This window comes from Lonchura striata, chromosome 16, assembly GCF_046129695.1.
Source record: "Lonchura striata isolate bLonStr1 chromosome 16, bLonStr1.mat, whole genome shotgun sequence".
Lineage (NCBI taxonomy): Eukaryota > Metazoa > Chordata > Aves > Passeriformes > Estrildidae > Lonchura > Lonchura striata.
Window position 1 is genome coordinate 8,902,092 of NC_134618.1, and position 22,451 is coordinate 8,924,542.

Genomic DNA, 22,451 nt, shown 5'->3' on the forward strand with positions numbered 1-22,451 from the left:
GGCCATTATAATGGGATAGGTTTTTTACATGGTTAACAACCAAGTCAAAGTGTCCTACAGAATGACCAAAATTGGAACTTTCATGCATCCTGTCCACTTTTGGCCGGACAGGTACGGCAGCGTTCCCTCTAGCATCCCGAGGGAGGGCGTGTGCCCCCCCAGCCTCCCCGGAGCTCTGCTGCCCTCTGCTCTGCGGGACGCGGTCTGTGAAGCGCTGGGACCTGCCCCGGCGGTGCCGTCCCGCCTCTGCCCCCGTCCCTGTGCAGCTCAGCTCTGCGGGGCGGGCTCGGTGTGATTTCGCAGGGCCCGGAGCTGCCCGGCGGTTCTCATCCCTGTGCAGCTCAGCTCTGCGGGGCGGGCTCGGTGTGATTTCGCAGGGCCCGGAGCTGCCCGGCGGCTCCCGTCCCGCCTGAGGCGGTTCCCGTTCGCGCCAACTCCGCGCTCCGCGTCCCCCTGGGCAGGGCGGCGGGGGCGGGGCCGGCAGGGACGCACGGCGCGCGCGACGGCCGCCGGGAGTTGCAGTTCCTGAGCGCTCAAGGAACGAAGGCAACTCCATTTCCCGTCTGTCCTCGGGAGGCGGGGCGCGGGTGCGCGCGCGTGGTGTGACGGGTATTGTAGTTCCCGCGCCGTGCCTAGGACGTACGGCAGGAGGAGGGCCGGAGGAGATAAAAACTACTACGATGGCGGTAGGAGAGGTTGCCGGGAGGGGGTACGGCGGCCCGAGAGGCCACACTGCGCTCGCGTCGGGGCGGCGGAGCACACGCGGAATCGGCGGAGCGAGTGCTGAGTCGGTGCCGCCGCCGGCTCCCCCCTCACCCGGGAGACGCTTCGGGGCCGCAGAGCCTTGTGGGGCCGCCACAAAATGGAGGCGAACGGGAGCGGCAGCGGGAGCAGCAGCGACTCGGCTCCCGACTGCTGGGACCAGGCGGACATCGAGCCGGGCAGCGGCGCCGGCCCGGGCTGCGCCCCGCCGGCCGCGGAGGCCGAGGCGCAGCAGGAGCTGCTCGGGGCGGCCTTCAGCCGGCAGCTGAACGTCAACGCCAAGCCCTTCGTGCCCAACGTCCACGCCGCCGAGTTCGTGCCGTCCTTCCTGCGGAGCGGCCCGGCGCCCGGCCTGCCGCCGCCCTCGCCCCCGCCCGGCCTCCCGCCGCCGCCGCCGCTCGGTAAGTGCGGGGCCGGCACCGCGGAGGGCGAGGGGGGCGGGGAGGGATGGGGGCCATGTTGGGAGGGCGCCGGGCCCGCGGCGGCCGGGCAGGGGCCGGGCCGGGCTGCGGGAGGGGCACGGCCGGGGCGCCCTGCGCGGAGCGGCGCTGGGGAGCGGGCGGGGGGCAGCGCAGGGGAGCCGCCGCCGCCCGAGGCAGCCCCGAGCTGGGGGAGCCGCGGCTGCTCTGCCCGGCGGGCAGCGGAGCCGGGGTGCCCCGGCTCCCTGCGGGTCCCGTGCGCGTTGCGCCGGGACCTTTGCTCGCCAAGGGTCACCCGTGATGGGGAAAAAAACACGTAGCTCTGCTCTTCCTATAATATATAAAATAAGTACAATATTTGTAATATGTATGCTATATAACGTGTAATTGTAGGAGTTGTCGAGGATTTTGGAGGTAATAAATTTAGTGTTGCTGGGAAGAAAAGCACGGCTTCAGCCACCAGTGGCTCAGATGTATCTTAAATGTCTTTTTGAAGATTATATCAAGTGATTTATTTTTTTTCCTAACATAATGTCGATAAAGGATTAGTAGGGAAGGGAGTTTTGTCCAGCTGGCCTCAGCTAATGGAATAACCTGAAATTTACCCTGCTTTTAATTTCAAAGGATCTTTGTGTACACAACCAATGTTTATACTAGATTTACTTTGCATATGGGAAATTAAAGGAGGGCTAGTTCTTCATTTTCAGCTCCAAACTGAAGGTTCTTCCAAACATCAGACATGCTCCTTAACTTTGTGGTAGTGTTTTAATGTCACTCCTGCAGCTAAGGAGTTTGATATCTTCCTAATTTTTCCTATAATTTTCTGTATCCCTATTGGCATAATATGAAACAAGCTAGTGTTTCAGGTATTTATCTAGTAATTTAATTTCACTAAAGACACTACTTGTTGCATTATGTTGGCCTGATTTCCTGTTGGTTGTGCCTTGTTTTTTATTGTATTTTGCCTCAATAATTAATTGGTCTTGATCTCCCTAGTATCTAAATTTAATAGTTGTTAAGAACTAAAATCTGTAACTTTTATATGTGACACTTTAACATTTTTGTAACAGAATATTAACCTGTTCTTTATGTTAGATTATATGTTCTCTACAGCTGTTCAGCACTCCTGATTTTTAGCAGAAGTTGTAGCTCATGTACTGTGCAGGCAAGTAGTGTCTAAGTGCATTAAAATAAACTTCAGAGAAGCCATGGGCAGACTCTTGAATTCCATTTAGAATAAAGGTATATGTTAAAGTTCACAGATGCAGAGGCAGACTGGGTAGCTTGGGGCTGTGATGAACACATGGTGCACCCTTGACTAATCTTCAAAATCCATTCCTGTATTGCAGATATTACAATCTGAATCAAAGGTTTGGGTTTTTAGCTATGTAACCAATATTGAAATTTTTTTTAGTGTTTTGATTTTTTTTTTTCCTCCAGGCTGCTTTTTAAGATTTCATCTAAGGCATTCTATAGTTAATTTTTTGGTAGGAATTCAAACTACATCTCCTCACCTACTCATTATTCTTCATTCTTCTTTTCTCCACTCTTTTGCTACTTCTGCAGCCTGTGATGAGCTTCTTCTTTCCAGAAATTAAGGATGGCTTGAAAACTGTCTGATATTCTGGAGTGATCAGGATAGCTTTGTTTGTGTCTTCCTTGCTGAAGTACATTTCCTACATAGTGCTATCATCTACCTGGTTTGAATTTACTTTGATTGCTGTATCTTCTTTAAGGCTTAGGATTTTGAGTTTCTCTAAGTAGCTTCAATATCCCTAAGATTAGGCAGACAAAAACCTGCAGTTAAAAAAATTCTGTTTCTTTCCTAACTGGAGTACTGTACTTGCTGGGTACCCCTCCGGGTCTGATGTGCTTGGTTACAGAAGGTAATTGACAGTCTTCTCCTTGCAAATGTTTGTATAAGGTGACAACTACTTTCCTGGCTGGAAGAACTAGGTGGAGCTTGCTCTGGAAATAAGTCAGAAGAACATGTGATTAGACAATGGTGCTGAATAGGTTACTTTTCAGCAACCCAGTTTGCTTTTGTTCCCATAGGGAATTAGGTGCTCTGTGACACTCATTCTTGATTACATAGTTTGTAGTGGGAAGAACCTAAATTAGCCTTGACAGATCTAAACCTTAAGAAATCTAAAAAGTTGGGTGTCACTTGAGGCATTTCAGTGGCCTAAAGTTCTAGTAATGCTTTTCTTCTTGGAATTTTCTCTTGGTGAGGTTTTGTTCAAGTCATAATTCCTTAGTAATTCAAAGGCCATTTTATATCAAGATAAATGTGTAGTAGCAGCATGGCATATAAAAATTCCACAGGAGTGATTCCATTGTGTGGCTGCAGCATGTAATAGTGTTTCCTTTCATACACACTAACTTAATGCTTCTAATAATTTGAATAAAATTCCTGTCATTTATGTTTAGAGCACAGAAGGAGCACTTCCAGAAGCCATTTATGGAATAAGATGTTCACTTTCTAGAACTGGGAAACTCCTGAGACCTGCATTCCTAATACTTACTTTAAAACTGGTTTACAGATGCTTTCTTTTGATTGGAAATTGTATATTAGGAAGAAAGCTGACTGATGTTTGCCACCAATATAACTTACACTCAGAGATCATTTCATTCCAAAATAATTACTAAACTATAATTTGATTATATGGGAAAAGCATATTATTTACATTTTTGAGCCTAAGGAATATGCTAAAAGCAGTATGTTTTAAATGTAGCTATGAGGACTTGCATTTATCAAATTGTGTCCAAGTCAAACCCATTTGTGTAAAATCTTTTCTTGTTGGATTCTGTTGGAAATGTGAAATGAAGCCTTTTAGGTTTTTTGTCTGTGACGGCCATGGCTGCAGCACAGTTATGTGCCAGGTGAACTGGGAGGGAGTCACAGACACGTTGTACTTCTGAGGAGACTCTCTGGCAGTTGCTGGACTAGCAAACTGAACTAAATTAAGGCCATTTGTGATAATGAAATGATAGTAGATTGTGTTAGGGCCTCAAAACATTCATAGTCACAACTGTGCCTTGCAACTTCACTCTTTAGTTTCTATGACTTCTTTTGGTACTAAATGTCATTACTTTTGTAGATGTATGTAGCAGAAAATAAGATTTCTATTTTTTTTTTTAATTGGGTATGAGAGAATCAAAACATTTTTACAAATGCAGCATCAATCTGCATTTTTGTCATAGTTCTTGAATACTCACAGGATTCTTGGTAAAATTTATCACAGCTTCCTTGTATGGTCTTTATTATATTTTGTGTTAGTTTTTCTTTTCAAAAATAATTTTAAAGTATTCACTGTTGAATCTGCTTGGAGCAGGAGACTAAACTAGCTAACTCCTGGGATCCCTTCCAACCTGAATTGTTCACTGATTTGAAGTATGCAGTGGTAGTAGCAAGGGAAAAAGCATCATTAGTATGAAAGTAATAAGAATTAGAAGTGTGACACACAGCAGTGGGTGTAAGGAAAGCATTTGTCTTTCTGGTAGTATTAGGGCTACTGTTTAATTTGGTCATGCTCTTGACCACTTCAAATCAATCTCTAAACATCTTTGTTAATGACTACAGTTTAAACAACTTGCCCCTGCAGTCCTGAGCCAAGCAAACATCTGGCTTAAGATTCAGTGCCCCTGTTTGCTTCACTTCCTAAATATCCTCACTTGCCTGCAGTAGTCACTTCTGAAACAGTTGCATTCAAGCAGCTGGACATCCTCAGCCTTCAAGTGCTGTAAATAAATGGATATAGCATTTTTCTTCCTGCTTTTCCCTGCCCTCATTTTTTCTGACCTTGTAGCAGCTGGGATGTGCATATGTCAGTCAGACACAAGAGGTGGAGTTTCACCATCATCTACTTTAGCTCTGAAACCTGTAGTTTCTAGAGCAGGATGATGAGTTATCTGTACTGCTGTGTTCTCCAAAGCCTGGTATCTCATTTTACACTGTGAGACTCTTCAATGTCTCAGTCCTCAAGAGACTTCACTTTGCATGTGAACTTGCTAAGAAAGGCTTGTCTAAGACTAGTAGCCCACAGTTCAAGAAGCTGTTGTGTTAAAGGGTTACATGGTTTTTCATGTCAGCCTTGGAACAGCCCTGTGCTGATGATTTCTTCACCAGTGCTGGTAGGGTTATTGTTAGTCCTTCAGAACTGCAAACTTCCTGCTCACATGGCAGCAAATCAGGGTTGTATTGTCAGCACCAGTACATGGGATAAATTCTTCTTATCTGAAAATCTTGATTTGAGTTGGCACTTGACTATCTAGAGCAGTCTCTGTATCAGCTTCTCTAGACAGGTGAGCTGTACAACCACTTCTGAAAGAGTGCAGAGAAAGGCTGGATGTCTTGGCACTGACAGTGATCAGATACAACATACCTGTGTGATGCACTCAGGGTGCCACTGTGTTACACAGATGTCCTTTGTCTGCATCTAAAGTGTCCCCAGGAAGGTGGCCAGGATTGTGTTGCTCCTGTTAGAATAATTCATCACCCTCGTGGCCTTGCATGACTTCAGTAAAAGACACACAAAGCCCTGGGAGTCGGCTGTGCACTGCATGAGCTGTCCTGGGGGCTGAGGCAGCCTGCTGACCATGTGTTTGGCACTCTGCTTTGGGCTACTGCTTGAATGTGTTTGAAAGCATGATGTTATCTTAAAACTTGATTGCTCTATCAAAATGAACACAAAAATAAATTGGGATAATTCTTGGATTCTATTTATAATATGGTTTTACAGTTCCACTTAAGGACTTTTGGAATTTTTTCTCCTGTTTTGTGATGAGAGATGATAGGCAAGGAAAAGAAGCAGCTGATTGTATGAAACTAAGATAGAAAGATGGTTTTACTTTGTGTTTTTTATTATGAAGGAATAAAGTAGTCATAATTTAATTCATTAAATTGATGACTATATTTTGAAGAGGTCTATGAGAAAATGACAGTGATTGTATTTCATTACAAAAGTAAGTTTAGGACAGGAGATACAATACTAAAAATATGACTCATACTAAAGATACTGGGTTATGAGAGATTTTTGTCAGAGTGGAATCCTGAACTGTTGAAATACTGAGCTTGGTTTCTTAATTATCTGTCTTAAAAATCAGGTTATCAACTTAGCACAAATACTTGACCTTAAGCAAAAGAGGACTTCAGTATATTCCCTGAAAATCCCCATAAGCTTTTTTAAACTTAGTTGTTAAGAAGCATGTTGAGTTTAGATAAGATAAACTTAAGGTGTGTCCTCACTAGAGAAGAAAGAAGGTGGATCTTTTACTAAGCTAACATGTAATAAAATCCCATGAATATGAAACAAGTGCTAATTTTTTGGTGAATTTTACAGAGTCACATTAAACTATTAAAGCTGCTTTTGCTGTGCTGCATTTTAAAAACTGATGTGTCCACTGGTGAAGCTGGGGTATAGGCTATAAAGCAGGGCAGAGAGGAGAACATAATTTTGGGTTAAACTTTCAAAACAACTGCCTTACAGTGAACTCCTCAAAACCTTTTCTTCCTATACAGTTTTAAGTATTGGATATAAAGCACTTTGTTTGGCTTTATTTGTGCTTGACGTAATTTTTGTGTGTTTTGTTATCTAAGAATCTCTTGGGGCTTTTTTTATTCTGCTTTTCAAGCTGTGTGTGTTTGATGCGGACTTTTTTTTTTTTTTTACTCTTCTGTAATTCCCTTTATGCTTTCATTTTAAAAAAGGGGGGGCAAACATCTGTTATGTAATGCATGAAAACTGTTGAGACTGTATGACTTGTGTAAATATGTGCTGAACTCAGGTATTGTAATTACACATACAAAAAGGTGATGGGAATCCTGAGGTGGGTGTCATATTCACTCTTCAGGAATCCTTGTGAAGGAACTTGATACCTGTATTAGAGAAGCAATAACAAATTCACTATACAGGCATCTAAGTTTTTAGATAAGATGTTTATTTCAGGCTGAATTTGCTTCTTCTATTTTTTTTACTTTTTTTTAATCTCTCTGCTGTGTGGTGCAGAGTTTCATTAACTCTGTAGTCTACCCCAGCTGTGAGGTTCCAGTCCTGTCCAGGTTCTTATCACTTCAACAGCAGAGCAGGCTGGGAGCTCAGTGCTGCTGTGTATTGCACCAAATTTATGCTTCTCATCAATTCTGTGAAGGCATTTGCATTGTGGCTCAGGTTTGCTGCTGAAGAATTACCAGTTAACCACTGGCAGTTCTTACTCGTGTGGAGACCTTTTTCAGCTTTTTCTGTGCATCTGGTAAACACTGAGGTTTGTGTAAAAATGGAGGTTGTTGAGTTTGACTTTTTGTTTTAACCACTGTTCTAATATTGATTCCTACTTTGCCAGCTGTACTTGTTCTAGATATGAAAAGCTTGCTACATCCTTAATTAAAAAGCAATTTTCTGTTGTTTATCTGCAAGCATTTTAATATGTTAATGCTGCAAAGTTCCTGGCTTATAGTCTTTTAAAACAATATTTTCAGAGGTTGGATGATAACTTCAAATTTGTTGTACTTGTGCAGCTTTGGTTATTGTACAACAAAAAATGCAAACAAGTACAAAACCTAGTGTGATACACAACAAACTCATCAGCTGTAGTAGAATGCTGTGTGAATGAAGTAGGCAGAGTGGATTCTTTAGGACATGAGATGTATTTTAAAGAGGTCAGTCACCGTGTTTTACAAGTTGTGCAATATTGGACTCTGTATTGGTAGTGTACATACTCTTCTAGTGAATTTTACATTTAAAAAATCCCCACAATTACCTTTTCCAGACAAGACTCTGAATTACATAATGTCATTGTGTGATGGCACCAGTAGATAAATGCAGCATCTGTATCCATTTTTACCCTTGGCATTGACAACAGAGATATTCCATAAAATGTCCTAAGGCTCTGATGTTAAGCAGGAGTAAAGATAAGCCACTCACTCCATGTAATACTGTGGATAAGGTTGCAACAGCAGTTCTTGACTTAGGGCTTGAAGGAGAGATGGAGATGGTGAGGTGTAAAATCCATCAGCTGCTTGTCATGTGTAAATCTAATAATTTGAGGCATTAAAAAATTGGCGTCACTTAAGGCATGTCCTGACTTTAAAATCAGATTTCCTACAAAGTATGTTTTGAGTCCCTCTCATATGAAACATTCCTGTCTGGATGATCTTCACAAACGAGAAGAAGTGACAGACCAAAATGCTAAGGAAGCAGTAGGATTGCATCCTTCTTTTCAGATGATGGTCTTAAGGCACATTTCAGGCAATTTGTTCACTTCCACACAGAGTGTGGTAAATATGAGCCTTTGTCTGAAATAACCTGACATAACCTGAAATTGTTTATCAGAAGTAGACCATTACTGTGGAGACTGTTTATTTTTGTCACTCAGAGTATGTTAGTTTTGAAATTAGGGTTCTTTATTTATTTACTTGGTTTCTTAACAATACTTTTTTTAGTGAGTGGTTTATGTTTCTTTCTGCTTTGAAGAAACGTGTATGATACAATTCAGTGACCTCTTCCAAAGCATGTCTGCCACTTGTGTGCCAAAGTGACCAGAGTTTAATAAATGGCTGTGGTTATAGCTGAATATCTGTTGCCCCCTGGTTGTGTACACTAGTACTCTGTAGCATCCATGCACAAACTGTCTTATTGACTCTCATGTGCTAGACCGGTACAAAATTTACAGAGGGACCTTTTTTCTACTTCCTCTCTGTTGGCTGTGAAGAAACTTCTTTCCTGCCTGCATACCTGCTGTATTGCAGACCAGAAAGTAAAAACTGAGTTTATATGACAATATATTTCTCAGAAATTAACTAGCTCTCCAACCACTCACAGAACTTCTGTTCCAAGGCAAGTGCATTAATACTGCCATTTGATACATGTTTCATTACAGGCAAAGTTCTGGAGTGAAATCAAAAGCTTGTTAAAATGATCTTATAATTAAAATATTTATGCATCCCAACCACAGTATGTGTGAAATAGCCAACAATCTTCTGATGTGCTACAAAATGGAGGCTTTAGGTTCATACCTAGATTTTGTGCAAACTGCTTGCCACACTCAAAAATGTGCTGCTTGGCGTCTTTTCCAGCTGCCAAATGAAGTGATAGATCGTTTCTTTAAAAGGATCTAAGGGTATTCTATTCTTACGCTTTTACTGATTATATTAAATCATTCTCTTCGAGTGTGGCTGGTTTGTTTTTGGGAGTGTAGCTCGTGTGTGATCCAAGACAGGAGTGCAGGGAGTCGGGCATTGCTGTGCCCCCTCCCCGGTTTGCTGCTGGCCACTGGTGTTGTGCTGTGACCCACATTCACCCAGCCTGCAAAGCCCTGTCCTCTGGCCCCCTGCCAGCTCGCCCAGCACTGCTCCACTTCAGAGGAGTCTGCAGCAAATACGCAAACAGTGCGAAAGCAAAGAGGCTTAGAATCAGGTCCTTCTCTGTATGGCTTTGTTCTTTTGAGGGGATTTGTTTCATCTTTAGGTCCCATCATGCGTATAGAGCAAGTGATGCTCTAAGATCTGTGTTCAGAACTCAGTTGAAGGAGAGCCGGAGTACAGCTAAACAGAGGGTATGAATATTGTATGTGGTTGAAAAAAAAGATAACTTGTTTCCCAAGAGAAAACGAAATAGGTTAAGGTTTTATGTATAGTTATAGAAGGCCCCTTGATCATGTGAAATAACATCCCAAAACATTGTGAGGTGCAAGTGTTAATTGCAATGTATCGTTCCTGGTAGATTTAATAATTAGTTACACCTCAACATAAAATGTAGTGGCATGGTTGAGTGCATGAATGGGTTGAGTAATTTATCCAACAAACCATACTTGTGGCTTTGATAGATATGCCTGACCAGTGAGATTGCCCTCCACGTAATGGGACTGTGCTCTAGTGTTTAAGAGGACTGGCAAACTTATCAGACATCTGAATGAATTTATCATCTCTTGACTTAGTAACTACAGAAGATGTTAAGAATTTGTTTTTAATAGCTCGTTTCTATTTTCTACTCAACATTTAGTGGAAGAGAGGCACAAGAGCAGTGTAGATATGACTGTAAGCAGCTGCTGGCAGACCCTTTCCCTGTATTTGTGACACTACATTGTGTCTTTGGATACTATGAAACTGCTTTGATATTTTTGAACACCACTAACACTTACCAATAGCCAGCATGCTCAAAAAGGATGGGCAAGTAAAATACTGTGTATAGAAAAATTGCTTTAAGTCTATCTTTCCATTCAGGTGGGGAAAATGGGTTGTTTTTAGAAGTGGTATATTATTTTCACCATGTTTAGGCAGTGTTCTTTAGCAGTATCTGTGCTTAGAGGCTGTGTTTAATACCACTTGGCAGAGAGGGAAGTGGTTATTCTTTTCATACACTTCTTGCAATAAAGTTGGGAGATGGTCTTTTATGACAAAGTTTGAAAATTGGTCACATCATTGTATTTTAAAAGATTTTTTTTTTTTCCTTGCAGGTGCACCTGTAGAGCCTTCTCCAGAGGAGCAGACAGCCTCTTGTGAAGGTAGTAATTTTTGTGATCATCACACTTTTTTTTTAAAATTATTGCAAATAATCTCTTTTAAGTCTCTATGAACTTTTTGCTATCCTTGTTATCCTCATACTGCTCTTGTAAGGCAATGTGATTATCTGTATTTATTTACAATTTCATAGGCAGTTAGGAAAGGCTCATAAAGTAGCTTATGGAAGATAATAAAACTAGCATGAAGCAGAATTTTTGAAATGAACCTGTATATTAAAAAGCTTCGGCAACTGCCAAAACATTTGAACTTTCCTTTTATTAATTTAGTCATTCATTTTTCTTTGTTCTTGATTACTGTCATGGTAGGTATGTCTTTAATGATTAATTTTTCTCCCTTTTTTTTTTCTTCTAGGTTCAAATGCTGCTGTTAACATGGAAATTTCAGAATCTGTTGGTAAGATGAGAATTGTTTTTACTATTATAGTACTGTAATGTACTTCAGTGCTTTTGCTTAATCACTGCAAACAAAATAGTAGAGCCTTTACACTTACAAATAGTCCTTAATGTACTTTGTTGTACCTTTATACTTGGATGAGGAAAGAGGTAATTGAACACTAGTATGCATTGAGAGCTGCAACTGGATTGCTTGGACACTGTAAAATGATTAATGCTTTATTTAAAAATAATTTCATATTATCAAATAGCCCCATTAACATGAGTGGAATTGTGATTAGCAAAAAACTTTAAAGTGGTCAGCAATGTGAACAAACAGGACATGGAAATTGTATCTTTCTAATTGTTTATATATGGGTTATGAGTGAACTTAAACTATAATCCCTCTCCTTTGCTTTCTAAACATATGGTCGTGTGTGTTTGTGGATTCAGACTGTGCTGGTCTGAGTGGATCTTCAGATTTGCCTTTGCTTTCTAAAATTGTTGCCTTGTTAAAACAGAAGTTTCTGTATCCTAGATTTCTTATGTCAGCACACAAGCTAGCTTGAAAGTGCTGGTATTAATAATTTCAGAAATGAGCAGCAGCTGTCCCTTTTTCTATGGGAAAATGTTAACAAACATTAAAAGTAGTTAAAGCCTTGTGATTGGGCCTTTGGGACAGGGGCTTTTCCCTGGGGTAATTATTTTTAATTTCTTTATCTATATGAATATATCTAATTGGTTCATTTTTAGTGGAAAATGGAGAGACAGAAATGTCCCCAGAAGAGTCGTGGGACCACAAAGAAGAACCCAGTGAAGCAGAGCTCGGAGGTGGTCCTGCAGGGGATGCGGGGCCTTCTGAAGAGAGCGCTCAGGAAATGATGGAAGAGGAGGAGGAAATACCAAAACCGAAATCTGTTGTAGCACCTCCAGGTGCTCCTAAAAAAGAGCACGTAAATGTAGTATTCATTGGACACGTAGGTAAGTTTTAAGTGAAGATGAAGTAGTTGGATCTGTCTGTTGTGTATTGCCTAGAATTCAGAGCATTAGAAATTAATGCTGTTCTTCGTATTCACCATGTCTTGAGGCTCACAGGAGCACTCAATTCTAATGAAGCTGCTCTGGAAAAGGAAACATTTAAAGGGGTAGAGGGCCAAGGGTAGAGTATGTTCTCTTGGATGCAACAATGCCTGTGTTCATGATTTCTCAAGTACCTGCTCCTGTTGAGTGCTGAAGTCACACATCTGTGTTTATGAGCTAAAGAACAAAATAAGAAAATTGTGCTGCTTTTCTGCTTATTTTAAATAAAAAGGGTTCTTGCTATTGCATTCAAAAATTATTATTCTAAATACCAAAATGTGTAGGGTTACAGCAATATATTAACATAATTGATGGTTAAAAGAAGCATTTATAGCAAAGTATCTTCATTTAATAGTTTTAACAAGCTTCATGAAAACTTGGGTGGTGTTAGAAGTAGAGGAGAATTATTGAATCACAAGTTATGCCACAAATTCTGTCTTTTCATTTCTGTAGTTACGTACCACCTTAAAAGTACTGTAATTTTGGTCCTTGGGTAAATTCAGAATGGAGTCACACAAAGTAAAGGGGCTGTGGGCAGAGGTACATCCCAATATTGAAGAGCAGCCCACACAAGTTAGGGACAAGGGATAAAGGAAGCAGAGGAGGGAATTTTGCAAGAGCTTCCCACACTCTTGACCTTGGCTTTAGCTGGATCACTGCTTGGTGAGGGGTTTTTGTTATGGATAACGCTAAATTGATATATATGAAAACAGCATGTTCAAAATATGGTGTAATTTAATTGACAACAAATTATAATGAGAACAAGGGAAGGTGTAAGATGCTTTCAAAAACTTAAATCATTGTTAAAAAAATAAATCCTTTGGAAACAAACTAAATGAGTTAGCTTGTAATGGTCTGCTGTTTCTAGAATTGCACATTGGTAATTACATGCATTAATTTTTTTTTAGATGCTGGCAAGTCAACTATTGGAGGACAAATAATGTAAGGAAACTTAAATTTTAGATTTCCTGTTCTTGTGAATTAAAAAACATCAGTTAAAATGAGTAATATTTTCTTTGTGGCATTAATCAGCATATGTTAATACTTTCATAACAATGTTTTTATCCCTGTCTATTGAGGTACTTACTGTCTTTGGAATTTCTTAATTCCATCATTGCTATAGGATTTTCACTTAATAGAAACAACTATGCAAAAGCAAACATTATAAAATTTTAAAAATTAATCACCTTCTTAGAATGTGGCTGTTTTTCTTTGTATTTTAAAATGCATGCCTTATACTATGGGTTAAACTTCGTACTTTCTGTGAAGATTTAAAAAAATCAATATCTTCATTTCTCAGTCATAACAATCTGCGGGGATTGTATAAGTATGTAACTATTTGGAAATCCTTTTCTGCTTTCTGTAAAATTGCACTTTTATTTTACCTCTTCTTAGGTATTTGACAGGAATGGTTGACAAAAGAACACTTGAAAAATATGAAAGAGAAGCTAAAGAAAAAAACAGAGAAACATGGTATGAACTTCGTGAAGATAGTAGCACACTTTGCCCTTTATTGCAGTGAAACTGGTTTTGGTCTCTGTCCCAGTAGCCCTGGCTTCCTCCAGGCATGATGGTGCTCTTGTCCTGGGTGGAGTTTTTGTGGGCCTCTTGTTTGGTTTGGGTTTTGTTGTTTTTTGGTTGGTGGGGCTTTGTGGGGGCAGTGCGTGTATACAGCACATGTAGCAGCCTGATTTTTGTTTCAAACAACTCCTGCAAAATTGATTTCCTTTTTGATAGATTTCTCTTTTTGGCTGGAGGATAAAAGGGGTTCAAACGGCTCTGGAAAAGGAGCAGTTAAAGACTTCCTTAGGAGTAGAGCATCCTCAGGGGATGGGCATTGACCTGAACTCACTGAATCATGTGTGAGAGGGGGGAATAAAAGGTTGACATAGTTCTTTTCACCAAGCAACCATCGTCCAAGCAGTGTCTCTTCAGACACTACCCAGTCACTACAAAACAAAAGCTAAGGATGCCTACAGGCTGCTGTCAATGGTGAAAAATATTGCTGTGTTACACCAGCTCAGTGGAGTTATTACCACTTCTTTATCCTTAGTAAGAGCAGTTTTTTTTCTTCTTTATATTCACTGGTTTTCACAAAACCTGAAGGATGAAAGTAATTTTTTTTTAAATTTCAGTTTATCTAATTGAAAGCTAACTTGTTGGCAGCCAGTGGGAAAAATTAGGAGGGGACGAGAGTCTATATAAGAAAAATCTATCAAAGATAGTGTAAATAAAGATGGTGTTTATTTCATAGCCAACTTCTGCTTAATATGTGCAAATAAATGAGAACTAGTAATTACAATTCTCAATAATTATATTATTATCATTAGTAGAACTAATGTTTTAGTTAATTATGCTGAGAAGGAAAAATTGTTTTGTATTTGATCCTGAGATGTTTCTGAGACTGAGGCAAAATGTAAATTATTTGAAGTTAGACCTCAGCTGAAGAACTTAGAAAATGAAAATTGTTTATCAGAATTTTTAAAAATGAATCCTTGTAGGTGTGTGAAGGAGAGCAGTCAATGGGCTCTGTAGCTCACTGTACTCACAAATCAGTCAGTTAAGTATTTCCAAGACCAACAGTGACCTTGCATTTAGCAATGCTGAGGAGGTTAAAATAAGTAACCAAAAATAAGGTCTCTTATGACTAAAAAATTATATATAAATATAATAAAAATCAATACAACAATAAAGTATTTGGTTTGGGATTTTTTTAGGTACCTTTCATGGGCCTTAGACACAAACCAAGAAGAACGAGACAAAGGTAAAACAGTAGAAGTGGGTCGTGCCTATTTTGAAACAGAGAAGAAACACTTCACTATTTTAGATGCTCCTGGACACAAGAGCTTTGTTCCAAACATGATTGGTGGGGCTTCTCAAGCTGATCTTGCTGTGCTGGTAAGGACAGATCAGATACTTCTATTTTGCATATGCTGTGGAATTAAGCTTCTGGTTTTTATTTTTTGTTCTTTATTCTTTTGGTTACTTACAGCAGGCAGAATTTTTAAATGTTACATTTACTGAGATGAGTGAGTTTTGGAGTAATTTAACAGCTTCTTAAAGCTGTCTACAGGTGTCATGTGATTTTTTTACATATCAATGCAGATTAATGGGTAATACTGAGAATATACCAGTGCATTTTGGAAGCTTTTTCTAGGTCTGAATACCCATATTTTTTTGAATAAGGCAGTATTATTGATTGTTCTGTTGAGAGAATTGTAGAACCTTTATTAAGATATGTATCTTTAATTAGGTTATTTCTGCAAGAAAAGGAGAGTTTGAAACTGGATTTGAGAAAGGTGGACAAACAAGAGAACATGCCATGTTAGCAAAAACAGCAGGTGTAAAGCATTTAATAGTTCTTATTAATAAAATGGATGATCCAACTGTAAACTGGAGCAATGAAAGGTGAGTTTAATATTAAAAAATTAATCTTAATTGAAAGATACTACAATAGAATAATCCCTAGGTAAAGTAATTTTTGTGTTCCATTATTGCTGAAAGAATGGTTGACTGGTGGACTAAAGGCAGAGGTTTTCCTGGACTGGCAGGAAAACCAGAAGCTCAGTGCCTAGGACAGTGCTTCTCAGTTAAGCTGCAAGTTCTGCACTCCAACATTCACTGTCAACTGCTTGGATCCATGCAAACATACCTAATAAACCCCATGCATTCTAGCATAGTTTAATTGTTGACTTGGAAACTTTATACTGAGTCTAAAAAGGAAGCAATTGTGTTTTCAGTAATAGAGTTTGCCAGAGTTGTCAGAGAACCTGCTGTGTGTTCTGCCCAGAATTGTGGAAGTTTTAGTGGGAAGCCATGAGGGCCTGTGCAACCTTGGAATGTCAGCCTGCTTCACTAAGAGACAATGGCACACCCAATTCTGTCTTGGTCCTGCCCCAATCTTCTGACATTACTGAACTCACCCCAAACTGAGAGGAGGCAGTGTGACAGAAATAAATAGCACAAAAGCTCCAGAAACTGTAGGAGATTGGAGGAGACTGAGCCAGCACTCAAGTGCCAGCCTGGAGCCTGACCTCAGGAGCTGTCTGCGTGGTCTGCCCTGCTGTGCTGGCCTGGATCTCTTGCTTTAAGCAGCTCCACCTTGTGCTGCTGCTCCCCAGCCCTGTCATTGAAGCGTAGGAAGAGCACTGATGATGCTTTATGGAGCAGAGGAATGAGGAGGAATAGGGGAACAGACAATACTGAGCTGTGCTGGAAGGCTGGGAAGAAGATGCAAATAGGCCTCCAGACCTTAATTAGGCTTGCTTGCTGCTCACATAGTAACTTAACTGATGGAACTGAAATGTCTGCATGTTTTTTAAAGCACAGGATTATGTTATACTGGAATCAGTGGAACTTACCTTGATCTACTTGTCATTTAATAGATATGAGGAATGTAAAGAGAAACTGGTGCCATTTTTGAAGAAAGTTGGCTTCAATCCCAAAAAGGACATTCATTTCATGCCCTGCTCAGGACTGACTGGAGCAAACCTTAAAGAACAGTCAGAATTCTGTCCTTGGTATATGTATGTATCTTAAATTGAGCAACTTGAATATTTGCTATATTTCAATAAAAGTAAATGCTTCAGTGAAGCTGGGAGGTAGCAGAGCGTGGTATGTTGTAGTTGTGTGCCAAAGTGCTTGACGAAATACGGCCAGAGCAACAAGAACACAGCCATGCAACGTGCCAATGAAAAGCCTTTGCAAACTGCGTAAGATTATTAATAAAATATTAGCAGTGTTCTTTGGCTGTGTGAGTGCCTTACGAGCACTAGAATTTGCCAGTGATGCAGCAGCTGATGTTGCTAGAATGAGTAATTGTTTGATGTGAACAGTTTGCTTGAAGCTGTATTATAATTAGGGACAAGCCATGTCTCTCAGTGGATGTCATGTTTTTCTATATTGTTCAGTGTACTTTAAAAAGAATTAATAGAAATCACATTTGGACCTAGCTTATGGTTTTGTATTTCCAAAATATATTTTGGATGCACATCTGTCATGAGTCTCAAAGGAATAATTAATTTGTGTAAAATATGCCTGTAATGTAACTTAAAATCATGCATTTCCTGGGTATTAATATGTTGGTTGGGTTAAAATGGACACTGCTGATGGGATGTTATAATAGATTTAACTGTCTTAGAGGTCATTTTTCTAAATGATAACAAGGTGAATATGATTCATTTTGTTGGACTGCATTTATCCATTTTGAGTTATTTATTTTTAAATGGAAGGGTACTCACGAAATTGAAACAAATGCCTTCTGCTTTTTTAGTGGATTACCATTTATTCCATACCTGGATAATTTGCCAAACTTCAACCGTTCAGTTGATGGACCAATCAGGCTGCCAATTGTGGATAAATATAAGGTACAGATTAAAATAATAATACAGAAAGTATAAAGAGACTGTTTTCAGAAAGCAGTAAATGGACTATTTACTGTACTTTTAGAGGGTATCTTTCTTCTTTGCTAATGTTACATTTCCAACTGTAGAATAGAGGAGAGAAGGGGAAGTAAACAATTTTGGCATTATATGAAATTCCTAAAATCTAATTTTTCATGAGAACAATTTCCAAAATACTAAGTCTAGCAGTGCTAGATATTCATAGAGTTAAGTAATCAAACTCAGAGATAAATCATGAATAGTGGACTCTTTAGGAAAATGTTTTCAGTTGCTATGTAATGATTTCTTTTTGTGAAGGACATGGGCACTGTGGTCCTTGGGAAGCTGGAGTCGGGCTCTATTTGCAAAGGACAACAGCTTGTGATGATGCCAAACAAGGTATGGTAAGGTTTAAATATTTAGAAAATTTACTGCCATAAAAAAGAGCTTTGTTCTTAAAGATACTCATTACTTTAAATCAGAAAATGTTCTGTTGCTCTGTTGAACACAGCTAAGCTCTCACATTTTACATGGGTGATGTTTCTGGGCACAGAGGGTGTTGTGTAGCTCCTTAACAGTCATAACTTGGGTTCTCCTACCTTAGTAAACTCAGTTCCTGGACTACAAATTATCACACTTCAACTGGATTTTATTTCATGTTTGTACAGTTGGCCCACTAAGCCTTTTACCTACTGTAGGTTAATACTGCTCAAGAGTTTATTTCTTTCCCCCTTTTATTTTTTTATTCTTTCCCCCAAAGGGAAACAGGAAAAAAAAACTTGAAAAAGAAAAAACTTCTTTTAAGAAATCAAAGTCTTAGTAATTCATCATTCAAATATTTTAAATGTTCTGAAGCTTGACAGAACCATATATATCTAACTTAAACTGTAGTAGAATTATTTATTGGAACTGTTATATTGCAATTTTGTTCCTGATTCAAATATTCACAATACAAAATAACATTTTTGTTTTCATTAAGCACAATGTGGAAGTTCTTGGAATTCTTTCTGATGATGTAGAAACTGACTCAGTAGCCCCAGGTGAAAATCTAAAGATCAGACTGAAGGGAATTGAAGAGGAGGAGATCCTTCCAGGATTTATTCTCTGTGATCTCAACAACCTTTGTCATTCTGGACGTACATTTGATGCCCAGGTAGAATAAGAACATTTAATTTCTGTATAGAGGGGTAAAACCCATGGAAATGTTTTATGCTTTGCCAAATCTAAAACTTTGGTAGTTTGAAGTTTCAGTTCATATTTCTTATTCACTGCTATATCTCTAAATGGGCAATAACATATATACTTAACACTGACATCTTTAATTTGAGTTTTAAAATCTAAGTTGTTTTGAATGTAACTTCTCAATTAAGTTTTAGATACTTATAATAGTGAAAGCAAGACCTCATCAGGCCAGTTCTTCAGTTTTTTACCTCCATATTATAAACTTATAAAATGTTGCTCTTTGACAAAAATTTATGTGTATATTGTGCAATAGACTTTTTAATATAGTTCTGCATTGATTATTCTCTGTTCTTTTATAACTGAAATTAGGAAAAATGCACTTATTTTGAATTGTTTTACAGATAGTGATAATTGAGCACAAATCCATTATCTGCCCAGGTTATAATGCAGTGCTGCACATCCACACCTGTATTGAAGAAGTTGAGATAACAGTAAGTGTCATTTTAAGTTGTGATGTGAATATAAACAATCCAGTTGTTGGGATGAAGAGTTATGTCATGTCATACATTTGTATAGCAGCTAAAGTAACAAAGCTCCAGCCTTGAATGGAATTCTTGGTTGTGCCCTAACACAAACAAAAATGGCTGTAACTGTTAGCATAAGCCTTCTGAAAAGTAGTGTATGTCATGACTGAATAAACCATGCAAACCTTTTAATGTATTTGTTTGTAAGTATGTTCTTTCTTAGACCAATTCTGTTTGTAAGGAAAAATAACCCTTATTTTCACACTCACAGCTATTTTTTTTCTCTTTCACAGGCCTTAATCTGCTTGGTAGACAAAAAAACAGGAGAAAAAAGTAAGACACGGCCCCGCTTTGTGAAACAAGATCAAGTCTGTATTGCCCGTTTAAGGACAGCAGGAACGATCTGCCTTGAGACATTCAAAGATTTCCCTCAGATGGGTCGCTTCACCTTAAGGGATGAGGGTAAGGCTGCTTCAGCAGCAGGTACTGACTGCTGCAAAAGCTTACTTGGACTCAGAGACCCATGGCAGTGAGGTATTAAGATACTGTTATCTAGTGGAAATCACTCTCTGGGTAACAATGGAAAAGTAAATCTAAGCAAACTGTTGTCATTGTGCAGAATCCTTGCTAGTAACAGAGAGACAGTTTTATTTGAATAGTGTACAGAAATATGCATTGTGAAACAAAAGACTGGATTTGAAAAATAACCAGCAGTGCTTTTTTCATGTGTCCTCGAACGTCCACCTACAATATGAATAACACAGTTTCACTGTTTAAAGTTTAAAAGTATCAGGGGGATTGTACATTGGGCTTTCACATGCAGACCCTGGTAAACTCACAGATTTGTGGGATGTGTTTAAAATAAATTATTTGAAAAGTAGTAAACAGATCTGGTAGTGATTCTGCTTTGCCTTCTCTTTAGATGAGTGTAGAAGCAGGCTTTACACAATCCACAGTGTGTTCTTTACTGTCAGAATAATTGGCTTACTATTTTTAAAATGTTATTGTGCTTTATTAAAATACACTGATGCTACAACATAATAATTCATTCTGTGATTTCCAATACTTGAGAGCCTGTATTTTGGGGCAAGTTTTCATGTTCTTGGAGATGTCTACATTCCTTTCACAGTAAATATAACTGCTGTTTGTCTCCTTGGTTTAGGTAAGACCATTGCAATTGGAAAAGTTCTGAAACTGGTTCCAGAGAAGGACTAAGCATTTTTCTCAATGACCCCGCACAATACTGTGAGGAAAATCGACTCAGCAAAAGCCTACTTCACACCGCCGTCTTATTTTCTGCCCATTGATAAACTTCTCCCCATATTTTGCAAAGACAAATTTCACAGCAAAGGTCCACATTATGTCAGCTTTCTCATATTGAGAGCTCTGCTATGCCACTGTTGAATTTTCCCAAAAACAATTTTTTTTTCTCCCAAATTCTGCTTCCTTGGAAAGATTCGGCAATAGCTTTGTAAGTGATGTGGACATAATTGCCTATAATTATGAAAATCTAAAGGATTTTTAATGTTTAATTTCCCCCAGCATCTATATTAAGACCTCTTTTTTCCAGGCAGATCATTCAGAGTGTGCGAGTGTGTGTGCACATGTTACAAAGATGACTACCATGTTAATAAACTATTCAATTTGAAATCTTTTTCGGTATTGGAATTGCTTTTGAATAATGTTTTTTATCCGGATGTAACGCAGTTGCATTAGCTTTTTAACTTCCCAGTAACCCAGATATTTGGTTACTTGGACTTTTCTAAACTCCTCAGCCTCCCCACACACACAGTTTTAAATGAGGCAATTGGGCACTCAACCAAGTTTGTATTAAAATAATTAGGTTTGCCCCTTCCCTTTCTTGAATGCATTCTGGAAATTAAAAAACATTCATGCAAATGTGGTACCTTCATTAGCTTTACATTTGTTAATATCTTCAGCAAATTAAGGTTGGCCTAACATCATTACTAGACACAGGAAGTCAATTTTGAAGACTAGAACTACATATTGTGTCTTTATAAAAATTCAGCATTATTAAATTCTTAACTGCAGAAAATGCTAACAACCAGTAAATCAGCGAAACTTGCAAAAATAAGAGAATCTGTGGCAATAGTGCCTATTAGTATTTATAAGAGCTACATTTTGTGGGAGAACTGGGCCAATTAAAAAGTGCCAGTTGCATAAATTACTCAGTTCACCCTGTCTTTAATTTAGAGGGCCAGATAATCCTTGCTGTTTTAAAGACCAGTCTGAACTGAGAGGGAGAAAGACTATTTAAATCCCTAAGAGTTTGCACATACTATAATATGGGAGGGTCAGAATCAAGCACAGTCTGTAAATTTTTGCATATCAAAAAGCAATGTAAGCTTATGAGAACCAGTGAAGTTTTTTCTTGAGAAATTAAAGCAAAACTGGTTCAAAGTAAAGCTTACTCAGTACAACTTGAAGGAGCTGCATAATAAAACCCTATTTAGCTGCACTTTGAAAATGGACTGTCTGCAATTGCTGTCCTGATTCTAACAATTAGGATGAAGGCGAAGGGATTGTTTTTCATTTTTCAGAGTATTAGTAGTAATTATTAAAAGGTATCTTCTGAGCTTCTTCAGAATATCTTAAAACTAAACATTCTCAGCTGTAAAATTGGTGAGCCCATCTTCTCCCCCAAAGATTTACAGTCTAGTGACTGTATCTGAATTGAAACTCAAAACTGAAACAGATTTACATTTTTTTGATTTTTTTTTTGTTTTGTTTTGTTTGTTTCTTTGTAACTGTGGAACTCCCATTCATTTCACTTACAGCTACATTGTATGGACAGAAGAAATTATTGTCCTTCAGTTTCATATGACTACACTTGTAGCTACCGTAATGCATGGAATTTAAATAAATTTTATTATGTCTGCAAATCTCTGGGCTTTTATTTTTTTGGTAAATCAGGGTTTAAAAAGTAACTTTTTTTGTTTCTACCAAGTGAACAAATCCCACAGTTCCTTGGATCTTAAACTAATGAAGAAATTAAAAGCCAGGGAAACTTATTGTCTTGTTCCTATTCTGGACTAACAAGATTTCCAGATATCTGACTGCTTTCTTGAAGTAAGCTCGTGGATTTGAAATTTGCAGGGACCATTACTGGATAATACTTACAGTTAGATTCCTAAATTGCTAGGTCCTTTAAAACTTTTTTTTTCTAGATGATGCTCCAGCATCAGTTTTCC

At 38.9% G+C, this 22,451-nt stretch overlaps 1 protein-coding gene across 1 annotated transcript; it reads left to right on the forward strand.

Moving 5' to 3' along the window:
* The first annotated feature begins 745 nt into the window (after window positions 1-745).
* On the forward strand, window positions 746-22,142 carry GSPT1 (G1 to S phase transition 1). The gene is made up of 15 exons (XM_021539832.3): window positions 746-1,163; window positions 10,635-10,682; window positions 11,053-11,094; window positions 11,826-12,053; window positions 13,061-13,094; window positions 13,548-13,625; window positions 14,870-15,050; window positions 15,406-15,560; window positions 16,538-16,678; window positions 17,425-17,518; window positions 17,852-17,932; window positions 18,513-18,686; window positions 19,117-19,206; window positions 19,533-19,701; window positions 20,402-22,142. The coding sequence occupies exons 1-15, from the start codon at window positions 863-865 to the stop codon at window positions 20,452-20,454; spliced, it is 1,869 nt and encodes a 622-aa protein (XP_021395507.1). The 5' UTR covers window positions 746-862; the 3' UTR covers window positions 20,455-22,142.
* Window positions 22,143-22,451: the final 309 nt, after the last annotated feature.